Source organism: Arachis duranensis, chromosome 4, assembly GCF_000817695.3.
Source record: "Arachis duranensis cultivar V14167 chromosome 4, aradu.V14167.gnm2.J7QH, whole genome shotgun sequence".
NCBI classification, from domain to species: domain Eukaryota; kingdom Viridiplantae; phylum Streptophyta; class Magnoliopsida; order Fabales; family Fabaceae; genus Arachis; species Arachis duranensis.
The window spans coordinates 121,789,290-121,804,114 of NC_029775.3; the positions used below are offsets into that span (position 1 = coordinate 121,789,290).

General features: G+C 33.9%; 2 protein-coding genes across 2 annotated transcripts in view; both read left to right on the forward strand.

The window, feature by feature from the left end:
* Nucleotides 1-1,430: 1,430 nt before the first annotated feature.
* Nucleotides 1,431-3,708, forward strand: LOC107486856 (high mobility group B protein 15-like). Its single transcript, XM_052261216.1, is given in 6 exon segments — nucleotides 1,431-1,504; nucleotides 1,966-2,181; nucleotides 2,285-2,363; nucleotides 2,557-2,691; nucleotides 2,693-3,187; nucleotides 3,272-3,708. Coding segments are annotated over 5 exon segments (1,251 nt in total). The 5' UTR covers nucleotides 1,431-1,504; nucleotides 1,966-2,011; the 3' UTR covers nucleotides 3,644-3,708.
* Nucleotides 3,709-8,169: 4,461 nt separating this feature from the next.
* Nucleotides 8,170-14,825, forward strand: part of LOC107486853 (callose synthase 3-like) — a 13,162-nt gene continuing 6,506 nt past the window's right edge. Inside the window, 25 exon segments of the mRNA XM_021141383.2 lie at nucleotides 8,170-8,327; nucleotides 8,411-8,675; nucleotides 8,769-8,869; nucleotides 8,959-9,083; nucleotides 9,165-9,258; nucleotides 9,368-9,478; nucleotides 9,560-9,676; nucleotides 9,836-9,928; nucleotides 10,486-10,577; nucleotides 11,050-11,176; nucleotides 11,352-11,489; nucleotides 11,617-11,693; nucleotides 11,783-11,879; nucleotides 12,124-12,246; nucleotides 12,331-12,448; nucleotides 12,574-12,908; nucleotides 13,033-13,085; nucleotides 13,168-13,228; nucleotides 13,484-13,565; nucleotides 13,653-13,702; nucleotides 13,788-13,874; nucleotides 14,036-14,170; nucleotides 14,261-14,355; nucleotides 14,487-14,571; nucleotides 14,664-14,824. Of these exon segments, the coding sequence (XP_020997042.1) occupies nucleotides 8,486-8,675; nucleotides 8,769-8,869; nucleotides 8,959-9,083; nucleotides 9,165-9,258; nucleotides 9,368-9,478; nucleotides 9,560-9,676; nucleotides 9,836-9,928; nucleotides 10,486-10,577; nucleotides 11,050-11,176; nucleotides 11,352-11,489; nucleotides 11,617-11,693; nucleotides 11,783-11,879; nucleotides 12,124-12,246; nucleotides 12,331-12,448; nucleotides 12,574-12,908; nucleotides 13,033-13,085; nucleotides 13,168-13,228; nucleotides 13,484-13,565; nucleotides 13,653-13,702; nucleotides 13,788-13,874; nucleotides 14,036-14,170; nucleotides 14,261-14,355; nucleotides 14,487-14,571; nucleotides 14,664-14,824 (2,747 nt within the window). The 5' untranslated portion in view covers nucleotides 8,170-8,327; nucleotides 8,411-8,485.

The window sequence follows — 14,825 nt, forward strand, 5'->3', positions numbered from 1 at the left end:
TTGAGATGTTATTTTAACACTAGTTCATTAGTGGTTGACGACGAAAATAACTTGAAATAATAAAAAAAGAAAACAACGAACTATATTCTTTTAATAAGATTAATTAAATTGATTTTATTTTTTAGATATCAATAAACTATTTTTTATAGACTATTTTAAATATTATCTCTGCTTGTCAATTTTAGTTTTAACACTTATTTTATTTACTTAATAAGATTATCGCAAATTTAAATCTTGCACATAAATATTTCAATTAGAACTTAGTAAATTTAGTAAATTTTGATTTTTTTTAAAAGAAAAGATGAAATAATAGGTTTTCATTTTATATCATTAAATCATTATCCTAATTAATCATGTTAGGTATATTATTAAAATTAGTTATTAATATAAGATATATATTAAAAATAAATTAAATAATATATATTTATATATAAATATATAATAACTGATTTTAGTGATTAATTTAAGTATTTACACGGTATTTTTGTTATCTTAAATAAATAAATTTTTGCAGTAAGTTTTTTAGCTTTGTTCCACTTATCTTCCCCTTAATTAAATTGAAGTTATGCCTTTGTTTCACGGGATACATACCTAAAGAGAAATATATATCATCAAAGATAAATTGACAGCATCATTAGAAAAATTAAGCCAATGTTGATGCAGATCGCGACTTAGATATAACTAAGTGGCGAGGCATATGTATGTGGATCATTGTATATAAAGATAAAGATGAAAATATAATTAAAATGATAAGTGAGAAGTTACAAGTTGGAGCTCACAAAATTTGAACGAATGAAGAAAAGGGAAAATAGAAGAAGATTATGGTGGAGAAAAAAGGATAGGCGAGAAAGGTGGTATGTGATGGACTAATTCCAAATCCAAATACATAGAAATTAAATAAATGAATGATAAATTATTGTTGGCTATAAATATGAAATACTCTGATCCAATGTATCTGCTGATAGCCTGATACATATATTTCTCATCTATGGCTTATTTTTATGCTCAACTTTAACTTTTATCCCTTTGTTTCCATTTTGATTAGTTTCACAAATTGGGCCGTTTCAAACGGGAAGTCAACATGACACGTTATTTTTGCTATTCGCAACCCTTTCCATTTCACCCTCACATTAATTTTCTATTTATTCTTATTTGTTCTGAATTTACTATTATAGAGGAAGAGCTTTCATAAACATATGATAAATATAAATTCAGACTTTGCTCCTAATTAAGGCCAACAGGAACAAAGCCATAATAATCCCATGAATTTCTACTTTAATGAGGTCAAAATTTCAAGTGGGTATATATAAACTATCTCTACTTAAAGGTTCTTCATCATTCATTCCAACCACCTATAAACAAAAATTCAGAGAATAACGGATATTAAAAGACCTCCCCCCACTCATAATGCAACCTAGTTTATAATACTTGGTTTATTTCTTTTTGCCCTATATCATTTCATTCATTTGCATCATAAGATTCCTCAATTCCCAGTTATTCTTTGGTAAGTTTTCATTATATCTTTCACATTTTGACATTCTGTCATTGGGTTTCCTCATTGTCATGTTTGCTTTTGTTTAACTACGTGCGTTATTTTATTTACTCACTCTCTTTTCTTTGTCAACGTTGTTATTTCATGAATACCAAAAACAACAAACCAGCATTAACCAAACATGAAGTAATAACGTACATAACATCACACTGAGAAGTTTTTATCTGTGATCACCTATATATACCTCGTCCTTTGTCTTACAGTGTTATCATATGAATGTCAAACTTCACTTATAGCACATACGTTTTGTAAAATGTGTTCTCTAGCTATATATGTTTATTTAGCCCCTTCTCTCTTCCTTTTTATAGTACTTTTACCTTGATCGATATTATCGAGTTGTTCATCAGGCCTTAATTTACAGAGTGATTTTGATGTATGCAAGGCTTTGACTTTTGTGATTTAAATGATGATAGCAGTTAGCAGGCATATATATGATTTTTGAAGGAGTTGTGTATTCAAATGGCATCAACATCTTGTGTGAGTAACATGCCATTACCCGCCACTACTATGACTTGGAACTCTCACCAAAATCCTGCACCACTTGCAAAGTATGAGGAGGTTACAACGAATCCCAAGCTTTTCATGAGTACTCTAGAGAAGCTCCATGCTGATCTGGGAACCAAGTTCATGTAAGAAACAATTCTAATTAGTTTTCATGTATGGCATGATGAAACATATTTGGTGGTTTAATACTCATCATGCATGTCTATTTTATTTTTTTATTTGTTGTAGGATACCCATTATTGGAGGAAAAGAACTGGATCTGTTTCACCTCTTCATTGAAGTGACTTCTCGAGGAGGGATTGAGAAGGTACCATTAGGTTTTGGAAAAGTATAAGAAGACAATGAGAATACTAAATAATGTGAACAATAAAGTAAAAAAGGAAATTATTTAGATTTCTCGTTGTCTCCCTAGCGAAATTGTTATGTTTTTCATCCACAATTTGTATTAATTAGGTAGCTTGCAACTTTAATTTCCGAGCGTAGTTTGGTGTGTGTTGCAGATTATCAAAGAGAGAAGATGGAAAGAAGTAACTCAAACTTTCAACTTTCCATCAACAGCTACAAATGCTTCTTTTGTGTTGCGCAAGTACTACTCTTCACTACTTTACCACTATGATATATACAGTACAAAAATAGTAACTTGACTTCAATTTGTCAGATGTTGTGCAAAGAGCACAATTTTCACAGCCTTGTCTTGGCTTCCAACATTCAAGGGTTGATGCTACTGCCGAATCATCTCAAGGATCTGCAGCAGTAGTTGGAGTGATCGATGCAAAATTTGAAAGTGGATATCTGATTACAGTTTCAATAGGTTCAGAGGTGCTGAAAGGTGTACTTTATCAGGATCCACATCCACATACACATCCACAGGGAGCATTTCAGAGTGTTATGGCCAAGAACACCAACAATAATTGTAATTCTTCATTGGGTGTTGTCCACCGTCGTCGTCGTAGGAAGAAATCAGAGATCAAAAGGAGGGATCCTGCTCATCCAAAACCTAACAGAAGTGGCTACAATTTCTTCTTTGCTGAGCAACATGCAAGACTAAAACCACTACACCAAGCCAAGGACAGAGAGATTAGTAGGATCATTGGTGAACTTTGGAACAAGTTAAAAGATCCCGAAAGATTAGTAAGCTAATTAAGACAACACTTAATTAGTTTGTCATAAAATATATTAACTAGCAGCTTAACTGACATGTATATGTGTGTTCAGGTATATCAAGAGAAGGCTTTAAAGGATAAAGAGAGGTACAAAGCAGAAATGGAAGATTATCGTCAGAAACGCAACAATAATAATAATGCTGCTATGCTGCCATTGCAACAACAGCTTCCGGAAGTGGATGAGAACGAAGAAGGCTCTCTTCAAAGTCAAACTCCTGAAGAGGAGAGCACTTCTGGTGGTAGCGAAAATGAGAATGATGTTAACATGGATGCTTCTCTTCCTCTTCCTCCTGTTACTACTACTACTACACTACCTCCTCAACCTACATTTTTTACTTTAGACAAACCATCCATGGAAGGAGATCATTATAACCTTGGACATCAAAATATCCATGACTCAAAAAATATGTTGACAATGCTTTAGCGCACCAAAACACATTTTGTTTTCTACTTTTTCTTTGCAATTTCATTCCTATAGCAACAAATCACCTGCACAATTGTATTATTTCATTATTATAAGTATTCAAGTGCAACTATTTCGCATTATGCTGCACACAAGTAGCGTAGAATCACTAACAAAATTTAGTTCTCATTCAACACTAATTTAAGTGTTTTAATTTTTTACGTTTTCTTAGTGTTCTTCAAATTTTGGAAATTATTCTTTGAGCATATGAATGTTATAGTAAATTTTTAATATTCTTCATATATCTCTGGCCTCCATCTATAATTCTGTAACTATGAATTTATTAATGATATCAAATCATTAATATTGATAAGCCCCAACTCTTGACATTGACATTGATATTGATGTTGTGACACTGTGATGATTAGATTGATAGCAATAGATCAATATTAATATTTAAAACGACATTTTCTTCCTCAAGTTTGATAATAGATTATAATGCTTTTCAAGATACTAAGTAGTGGTGTAAATCATAACAAAGCTTAAATATATAATAGAAGGATCCCGCTAGGGATACAATGGACTATTATTGAGTTACAAAATGAACATCTCCCATACTATTTAGAATAACCATCCGAGTACTAGGAATAATAAACATCCCATATCATGATACCACTCATCCTAAAAGCTTCAGCTGATGGGAAAATGTAACATTAATGGTTATATCTCTAATACTCCATAAACTTCCATTGTACACATTGTACAAATATTTCATTGGCTTTTCGTACTTTCCCATAATAGAATAGATAATACAGCTTGAACAAATATTAAGCCTAATAATTAAAAAATAACAAAACTAACCATTTTTAATTCTAAAACAAACTCTCATAACACCGGTGTAAAATTACAAAGAAATAAAATTAGGTTTACTATATATTTTAAGAATATGTATATTCTATACCAGGTCCAAAATATACTAAACGATAAAACGGATAGATCAATAACCTGATTCAAATCAGAAGAGAATTAAAGTAAAAAGAAAAAAAAACCTTCAAAGATTTTTTTCTCAGGAAAAATCCTTCTTTTTTGTAAGGAGAGTTTCCTAAGAACTTCAGGTTCTTTATCACTCTTCTAACAATCAAACCAACCATAGCACTCACCTCGTTCTAAACCGAGAATACACCTCGATCAAAGAAGAAACCACAAAATAATCTATACTAATAACTATATATAAAATAATACAAAAAATTTACAAATACATCACAATATAAACAACTTCGAACAGGAATCAATAGAAGAGAAGATTATTACTGTGGAGAAGCAGCAATATCAGGAGTTCAAGCCAGATATCTGATAAGGAGCTCATCTTCAAGACTATTTGGAACAACCCGAAAGGAGTGTCAATATTTGAAGTAGGAAAAAATAAATTTCTGATCACTATTAAAGATGAAAGAAGAGGGATTCAGTTGCTTAAAGGAGGACCATGGAGCATTAGAGGGCATCTTCTTAATCTCCACCTGTGGACACAAAGAGAAGCGATTTATGAGATTAAACATGACTACATGATGATATGGGTACAGATACATGGAGTCCCACAAGACTATATTAATGAGGAAACAACGAGAAATATTGGCAATAGAATGGGAATAGTAGAAGAAGTTGAAAATCCAAGAAAAGATAATGTGATGCAGAGGACCTTTCTGAGGGTTAGAGTTGCAATGGATATAGCAAAGCCTCTTCCCACTAGTTTTTGGATAACAAGAAGAAATGGTGAAGTTCAAATATAAAAGAATCCAAGATAGCTATTGTCTCAACTATGGTATTATAGGCCATGGTAGAAAAGATTGTAAAAATCCAACTGCTATGGCAATACAGAACTTAAAGGAGGCAAGATACATACCTGGATTTGGAGTTGCACAAGCAAGATCATTAGGAACAAGGACTGAAATGGAGGAAGAAGGAAGCAGTTCAAGATGGCAAAGGGCAGAAACAATAGCGTATGAGTACACAAACAACAAAAGAAAAGTAGTAAATGAACAAGGGAGAGGTGCTGAAGTGGAGGGAGTAGGTTCATGAAAAGTGCAGGACGTTATGGGAGATGAAAAAATCAGCTGATAAATAAAAAAAAAAAGAGTAGAAGAAAATGGAAATAAAGTTATCAGTTAGAAAGGATTATGACAGAACTAAAAGAAAAAATAGTAGAATGGAAGTGGGCTAAGCAATTCAAAAGTGAATATAGAAATAGGAGAAACTTGGGCTTTCTTCAATATCCCCCAATAAAGGCAAAAATATTTCTCTGGATTAGAAGACAAAGGGGGTTCAACCAGGTCGGATTTTTGGATTTTTTGGATTGACCATGGGTTTCTGTTTGGGCCTGATTATTGGTTCAGTTATTGACAACAAATAAAAAAACGAAGAGAAATTAATCCAAAAAAGTAAAAACGAAGAGAATTAAAGTAGAGTAAAGTATTGTTTTTGTCTCATTGTTTGGGGTAAATCTCAAAATTGTCCTTAACGTTTCAATCGTCCTATTTACGTCCCTAACGTTTTAAAATTGACTCAATATTGTCCTGCCAAATCGTCCTATTTACGTCCCTAACGTTTTAAAATTGACTCAATGTTGTCCTGCCGTTAGGGATCCGTTAATAAAATTAACGGCGGGACAAAATTGAGACGATTTTGAAACGTTAGGGACGTAAATAGGACTAAAACGTTGGGGACAAAAACGATACATAGAAATAAATTTTAATTTTATTCTTCAATAATATCAATTTATTACTGTACATAGTATTCAATTATTTTTAATCATATTTACACTTAATCACCTTATTTTTATTCTAAATAAATTTATTTTTTTAATTTTACACTTAAGTAATGTATTTTTTATAAATAAATAAATTTTACACTTTTATTCTAAATAAATAATGTAATGTGATTAGAATGAAAGTGTAAAATTATAAAAAATATAAGTAATGTGATTAAGTAAAATTATATTATTTATTTAGAATGAAAGTATAAAATTTATTTATTTATAAAAAAATTATAATACATTAAGCGTAAAATTATAAAAAAATTAATTTATTTAGAATGAAAATAAGGTGATTAAGTGTAAATATGATTAAAAATAATTGAATATTATGTATAATAAAAAATTGATATTATTGAAGAATAAAATTAAAATTTATTTCTGTATATCATTTTTGTCTCTAACGTTTTAGTCATATTTACGTTCCTAACGTTTCAAAATCGTCTCAATTTTGTTCTGTCATTAATTTTATTAACGGATTCCTAACGGCAGGATAACATTTAGTCAATTTTAAAACGTTAAGAACGTAAATAGAACGATTAAAACGTTAGAGACAATTTTGAGATTTACCCCAAACATTGGGGACAAAAACAATACTTTACTTATTAAAGTATAATGAATTAATGATAAAAAACAAGAGAAACGCCAAAATGACTAGATAAAAAATCGTATAAATATTAAATACTATTTAATATCTGTTAAGACCTTATAAAGGCACAAAGTCGTTACATCAGGAAAATTATATAAATAACATGGATCATGGATGCATAAAATAGGTATATTATTGAAGTGCCTTTGTAAGTACAAATTCTCTTTTTGGATTTGTACAAGACATCGGAATTCCGAATCAAGGTGAAAATAGGCTAATATTAGTAAATAGTAATATCCACTGCAAGATAAATATCATTATTAAAACAAGAAAATACTATAATATTTAAGAAATAGAATAAGTTGGATCAAATGTAAGAACATAATATTTAAGAAAAAGAATAATTTGATCAAATTTTAGAATATAATAAGGTAAAGAAGAAACATAATTTCGACCAAATATTTAAAGAAAAAGTTAGAGCAGAAAATGATTACTGCTAAGCGAGATAAGATGCTGCGATTGATCAGAATATATATACTCTTCAGATAATAACTTAATGAAATAAGGTCTACTAAATAAATAAAATACAGTGGTTAGGGAATATTTCACTCTCAAGTCTTAAGCATTAAGATATGAGGTATAGAAAACCGGAAAAAGTGTTTTGGAAGGAGAGAGGAACAGCTGTGAGGCATTGTGGTGTAGAAGTAGAAGGGAAGCAGTAGTGGCAGGAACGTTATTTGGAGGAAAATGTGACCCATTTAGAGAAAGGACGCACCGAAAAGTGTGTGTGACCCACCCCACTGACGCTGCTGATTTTACCATCTTTCTTAAGAATCTCCACTGACTAGACAATGACATTGACAGGGGTCTCTATACTCTCTAATCTCTATGGTTTACGGTAATGTATGGTAACGTATTAATGCAACGTAAATGTTAACTACCAGTAATTAACATTACTGATTATTTATCAGTGATGATCATTAACAAAAACAACAGCAAAAATCAGCAGCTCCTGTGTGATTGTTTGTGCTGCATCTCTCCGCAACCCTGCCCACCCTTCTATTTACCAAACAAACCAGGCACCACTACTGTACTTGGTAACCTTTCTCAATTAGTATTTATTTGAAAATTTTTATTTGTACTATAATATAAAGCTCAGTGTGTGTGATGTAGTTTCTTTTTCCCCTTTTCCTTTGCTTCGAAGTAGCTTTAGCTTGCTCTCTTTGAATCCCCATCCTCACCCAAACCGCACATTCTCTCTTCTTCTGTGTGTTCTGCTCTTCTAGGGTTTCTCTCTTGTGCTTCATAAGGTAACCATCCAGCTCTTGTCTTTTCCACAAGCATTCAATGTCATTTCAGTTAAGTTTCTCACACACTGTCCTCTGCACTGCAGATTCTGCCGGAATCTCTAGGCTCATTGTTTGTGAAGTGAAGAAGAGAAAATAGGAGAGGAGATCAGAGGAGCAGGATGTCGTCCCGAGGGGCGGGGCCCTCCTCGGAGGCGCCACAGAGGCGGATCATGCGGACACAGACGGCGGGGAACCTCGGGGAGTCGATATTCGACAGTGAGGTGGTGCCCTCCTCTCTTGTGGAGATAGCTCCCATCCTCCGTGTTGCCAATGAGGTTGAAAAGACTCATCCCAGGGTTGCTTATCTCTGTATGTTACTCCACTACTCCCTACTCCTTCTTTACTCGCTCTCTCCTTTTCTTTATAACTTCAGCTCATTCTGGGTTCCCTCTGTTCTTCTAGGTCGCTTTTATGCATTCGAGAAAGCTCACAGGTTGGACCCCACTTCAAGTGGTAGAGGTGTTCGCCAGTTCAAAACAGCCCTTCTTCAACGACTCGAAAGAGTAACCTAACCCCATCTGATCTTCTCGCATTCCTTTTAAATAATGATGTGAAATCTGGCTTACATTGTTGGTATGTTATATTTTGTTAGGAAAATGATCCCACTCTCAAGGGAAGGGTCAAGAAAAGTGATGCTCGTGAGATGCAGAGTTTTTATCAGCATTACTACAAAAAATACATCCAAGCTTTACAAAATGCTGCTGATAAGGCCGACCGGTACATTATTCTCTACATAACTTGCAACTTGCTATACTCCTCAACTGTTGTATGACTAATAGTTTGCCTCTTTTCTTTCAGTGCACAGCTTACCAAGGCGTATCAGACTGCTAACGTTCTTTTTGAGGTTTTGAAGGCGGTTAACATGACTCAATCTATGGAAGTTGATCGTGAGGTTATCTTCTGTGATCATTTCATTCATCAATATTTGATACGTTTCTAAATTTGTACTGGCCCTTTTGTTACATACCATGGACTAGACTTTGCCATTGTCATTGTATTAGATTTTGGAAACCCAAGATAAAGTTGCAGAGAAGACTGAGATCTTAGTCCCGTACAATGTTCTTCCACTTGATCCTGATAGTGCAAATCAGGCAATAATGCGATTTCCTGAGGTATAGTCTTTATTATCTTGGGTTTATAATTCTGAGGCCCTACATTTGAGGAAAGTGTTGCTCATAAATAACTCTTTGCAGATACAAGCTGCTGTATATGCTCTTCGTAACATCAGGGGTCTTCCCTGGCCCAAGGACTACAAGAAGAAAAAAGAAGAAGACATTCTGGATTGGCTTGGGGCGATGTTTGGATTTCAGGTAGTAAAATAGAACCTGGAAATGCCAGGTTATTATTTGTTTGGGTAATCTTGTCTTGCTGTAATTTAATTTTTATGGAAAGAAAAGTTGACTTAGTTGTTACTAATTATTCAAATTGACCTTCTTTGCAATGCTTCAATGGTGTTGTTCAAAATGCAGAAACACAATGTTGCAAATCAGAGAGAGCATTTGATTTTATTGCTTGCTAATGTTCATATCAGACAGTTTCCTAAACCTGATCAGCAGCCAAAGGTGATCTTTTAATTGAACAATTGATTCCAATTTTCTTATGTCATTGTACTCTTTCTGCTGCTTCTGATATTATGCAATACATGGTGCTTTTACTATCTTGTGTAAGTCTAATATTGAAACCCGTTCTGTTGTCATGTTCAATTTTCTAGAAAGACTTTATTGCTATTTTAAACTTCCTATATTTGTGCAGCTTTGTAGGTTTTACGTTTGAGGGTGTGGGTGAAGATGCAACAGTACAATTTTTAGTTTGCAGTGTTTTAGATTTTGACTTGTTATCATTGCATGAGATATATTTTGTTGGTAAATTGTGATGTTATGTAGCAAATTATTTCTTTCTTTGTGATGTACATGTTGTCTTCTTGCTGTATTTCATTTTTAAGGAGTTGAATGGAAATGAAATGTCTTGCATCTTATATATCTCATTAATATACATTTTATTTTGATAGCAATGTATATTCATATTGGGAAGTATGTGCTGGGTTCTACTTGTAGTTTACAAATATATGTATACTAATTGTTATACCTCTATCTTATTTGTATCTTTTTTATGTGATTAGTTGGATGAGCGTGCACTGACAGAAGTGATGAAGAAACTTTTCAAGAATTACAAAAAGTGGTGCAAATATTTGGGTCGGAAAAGTAGCTTATGGTTAGTTCCTCTGTTTGGTTTTATTTTTAAGGAAGTAGATTTTCATAAGATGGAGAGAAGAATAATACAAGATAGCGGATAAGCTGTCCTCTATAGATGTCAGAAGAGCATAAATTATTCAAGAGAGCTATCTATGGAGCATGGATTTCCAATCTCTCACCATGACTCTCTATCTGGCTATTCTCCTAATGCTGAAATAGATTACTTTAAAACCAGTGTCTAGGAGCTGTGTGAATCTACATGTATAGAAGAGATTTTGAAAATGCTTCCTTTCCAGTTTATCATGGATTAAATATTAATATGACTTGATCTCCATATTTGCTGTCATGAAATTGAGATGTGAATTTCAACCGATATATTCGGGGTATGGGTTCTTATTTGCAGATGGTTTAACTAATCTATCAAGCTTTACCTGGAAATATGTATATCTGTAAGTTCTTCATGTGATATACGTTATGGATGAACATTGCAGGTTACCAACCATACAACAAGAAGTGCAGCAGCGGAAGCTCCTATATATGGGTCTGTATCTTCTAATATGGGGTGAAGCTGCCAACCTACGATTCATGCCAGAATGTCTTTGCTATATATATCACCATGTACGCTTTGTAACCTGAACCATTTTGCATTGTTATTTCTATTTAATTTTACTTCCCACTATATGTAATATGTTTGTTTGTTCTGTGAATAATAACTTAATAAGAGTTTAGTTTTCCATGGGATAATTTCCTGAATATTGACATGATTTGAGATCTTTCCTGATGTCTTCTGTAGATGGCGTTTGAATTGTATGGAATGCTAGCTGGTAATGTCAGTCCAATGACGGGAGAGAATGTCAAGCCAGCATATGGCGGTGAAGAGGAGGCTTTTTTAAAGAAAGTTGTTACTCCAATATATGATGTGATTAGACAGGTTATTCTCTGGTTAATCATTATCTTTGCATCCTTTTTTCCATTTTTTGTGGCCACATCCTTATAATTTTTTTTTACAAAAAGATGTATTGTTTTTATGGGTATTAATATTACTTTGCTCCAAAAAGGAAGCTGCACGGAGCAAAAAGGGAAGGTCAAAGCATTCACAATGGAGGAACTATGATGATTTAAATGAATATTTCTGGTATAATTTGCTCTGCTTTGTACCCCTTTTTCTCTTGTGGTTGTTATTAATACCTATCTGGGTATTAACTTCTAGTGATCCAATTGCAGGTCAGCTGATTGCTTTCGGTTAGGTTGGCCAATGCGTGCTGATGCTGATTTCTTTTGGGTGCCATCAAATGAGCAGTCTAGTTTTGACAAATCTAACGTAAGCAATGCTTATTAACATCTCATTTTCTCTTCATATGTTACTAGAAACTTTGTGAACAGCTGCAAGGCAAGGTTCATGGGCCTCCTAGGATTCTTCTACATTTGTAAACTCTGGTTGCTAAAAATTATTTTGGTTAATTGTGTCTATTTCCTAGTGTGAGCAGGGAAATGTTTATTGAGTATATGTCAAAGATTTATAATGTGCTTCTGTATGTTAAACTTGCTCAATCTAAAATTTACAGGATGAGAAGCCAGCTAACACAGACAGATGGGTTGGGAAAGTGAATTTTGTTGAGATAAGGTCATTTTGGCATATTTTCAGAAGTTATGATCGCATGTGGAGTTTTTTCATTTTGTGCTTACAGGTAGTGATTTTATGAATTCTGTTGCCTCATCTTTAGTGCCGTGCAAATGGAATCTACTTCTGAAATTGGTTAATTTGGCATTAGGCAATGATTATTGTTGCTTGGAATAAATCTGGTGACCCAATTGCAATCTTCAATGGTGATGTGTTCAAGAAAGTGTTAAGCGTGTTTATCACGGCCGCTATATTGAAGTTTGGGCAAGGTATGTAATTAAATTTTGTTTGCACACCTCGGTTTCCTGCTCGAAACATACATTTTAGGAATATTACTTGCATTTCATTAGGTGAAGGTTGCTTATAGTAAATCTTATTTTACTCACTTGGGCAGCTTTTCTTGATGTTGTTCTGAGTTGGAAAGCACAACGGAGTATGTCGCTGTTTGTCAAGTTAAGATACATTTTGAAAGTTGTTTCAGCTGCAGCATGGGTGATTGTTCTGTCAGTTACTTATGCGTATACCTGGGACAATCCTCCTGGGTTTGCTCAGACCATCAAACGTTGGTTTGGAAACGATTCTAGTTTTCCTTCATTGTTTATTTTGGCCGTTGTTATTTACCTGTCACCAAATATGCTCGCTGCTGTATTCTTTTTGTTCCCATTCATTCGCCGCTTCCTTGAGAGGTCAAACTATAAGATTGTGATGCTAATAATGTGGTGGTCACAGGTATACAGTAATCCAACCTTGTTATATATCTTTTAGTATAGTATATCTTAAGAGCAGGTTTATGCTGTTACAATTGAGATGTTTAGGTTCTAACTTGGTGTTTCTAATGCCTTAAAATTGCCAGCCTCGTCTTTATGTCGGAAGGGGGATGCATGAGAGCGCATTTTCCCTTTTCAAGTAGGAATCTAAATTTCAAAAGTTCATTTTGCCGTGAATTAATATCTCATATTAATGCATTCTTGTTCATTTTTTTTTTCAGATACACAGTGTTTTGGGTTCTTCTTATAATCACAAAGCTTGCTTTCAGTTACTATATAGAGGTGATGCATTTTCATTTATTCTAGAACAAACTAGAAATCTTTGATATTGTTTCTGATAGTTTCTAATAATTCTCCACAATTGTGCTTAAACCTTTTCCATGGCTACAATGTAGTTATTGTTGTAAGCTTCATTGGAGTTTTAGACATAACTACATAACTTCTATGATTTCAACACTTTCCTTATTGTCTTGATGATTTCTTGCGGATATTCAATATAATTTTTTTAAAAAGAACTTCTTTACATTGTTATTACAGATAAAACCGCTGGTGGGACCTACAAAAGCTATAATGGGTGTAAGAATCACGACTTTCCAGTGGCATGAATTCTTTCCTCATGGTAATAAGTTTGAATGCTTACTTGCTTAGTCTTTGAAATAATGAATCTCCTCAGAAAAGATTTGATCAATGCTTGTGTGCTTTGCAGCTCGGAACAATATTGGTGTCGTTGTTGCACTTTGGGCGCCAATCATTTTGGTATGAGTTTATGACGCGCACCTATTTAACTTCCTTTTTTGCGTATCAGTATCTGTTGCGTAACTGTATTACCACTTTTCTTCAGGTATACTTTATGGATACCCAAATTTGGTATGCAATATTCTCAACCTTATTTGGTGGTATTTATGGTGCATTCCGTCGTCTCGGAGAGGTTAGTCTATTGTCCAATCATATGATATGTATGCATTGTTTTCTTTCTCTGCTTTGGACTATTAACCTGATCATATACTGGTGTTCCATATCTCTATACTTCTATGTTGGATCTTCCATAATTTGGTCCTTATCCTAGTTTATTGATTATACTGGTTTCAGATACGGACGTTAGGAATGCTTAGGTCGCGTTTTCAATCACTGCCTGGTGCCTTCAATGCTAGTTTGATACCAGAGGAAAAGAATGAACCAAGGAAAAAAGGATTAAAAGCCACTTTATCTCGCAGATTTGCTGAGGTTAACTATCATACGAACATGTCAGTTTCTTGAGCTCATGATTTGAGCATCTGTATGTTGGATTAACATTACCTTGCTTGGTGGATGCAGATCCCATCTAACAGAGGGAAGGAAGCTGCTAGATTTGCACAACTGTGGAATCAGATAATCACCAGCTTCAGAGAGGAGGATCTTATTAGCAATAGGTAATTTGAGAGTCAGTATTGAGTTCCTGGATCTTGATTCCCCCCAACCAAAAAACACACCAAAGAAACCCACAAAAAAAATACAGAGTACTGCATGTTTCCTCCAGTAGTGTGATGAGGTGTTTATTCAGGGAAATGGACCTTTTGCTTGTACCTTATTGGGCTGATCGTGAGTTGGACCTTATACAATGGCCCCCCTTTTTACTTGCTAGCAAGGTTTGTTTATTTTTTACTTTGTTATGAGAATCTGCTGCGTTTTCTTCCATTTACTCTTTTAGTTAATCTGTCTGTGGCTATGCGCACGTTAGATCCCAATTGCATTAGATATGGCTAAGGACAGCAATGGAAAGGATAGAGAGCTGAAAAAGAGAATTGATGCTGATCACTACATGTCTTGTGCTGTTCGTGAGTGCTATGCTTCATTTAAGAGCATTATTAAACACTTGGTTCAAGGGCAACGCGAGAAACCG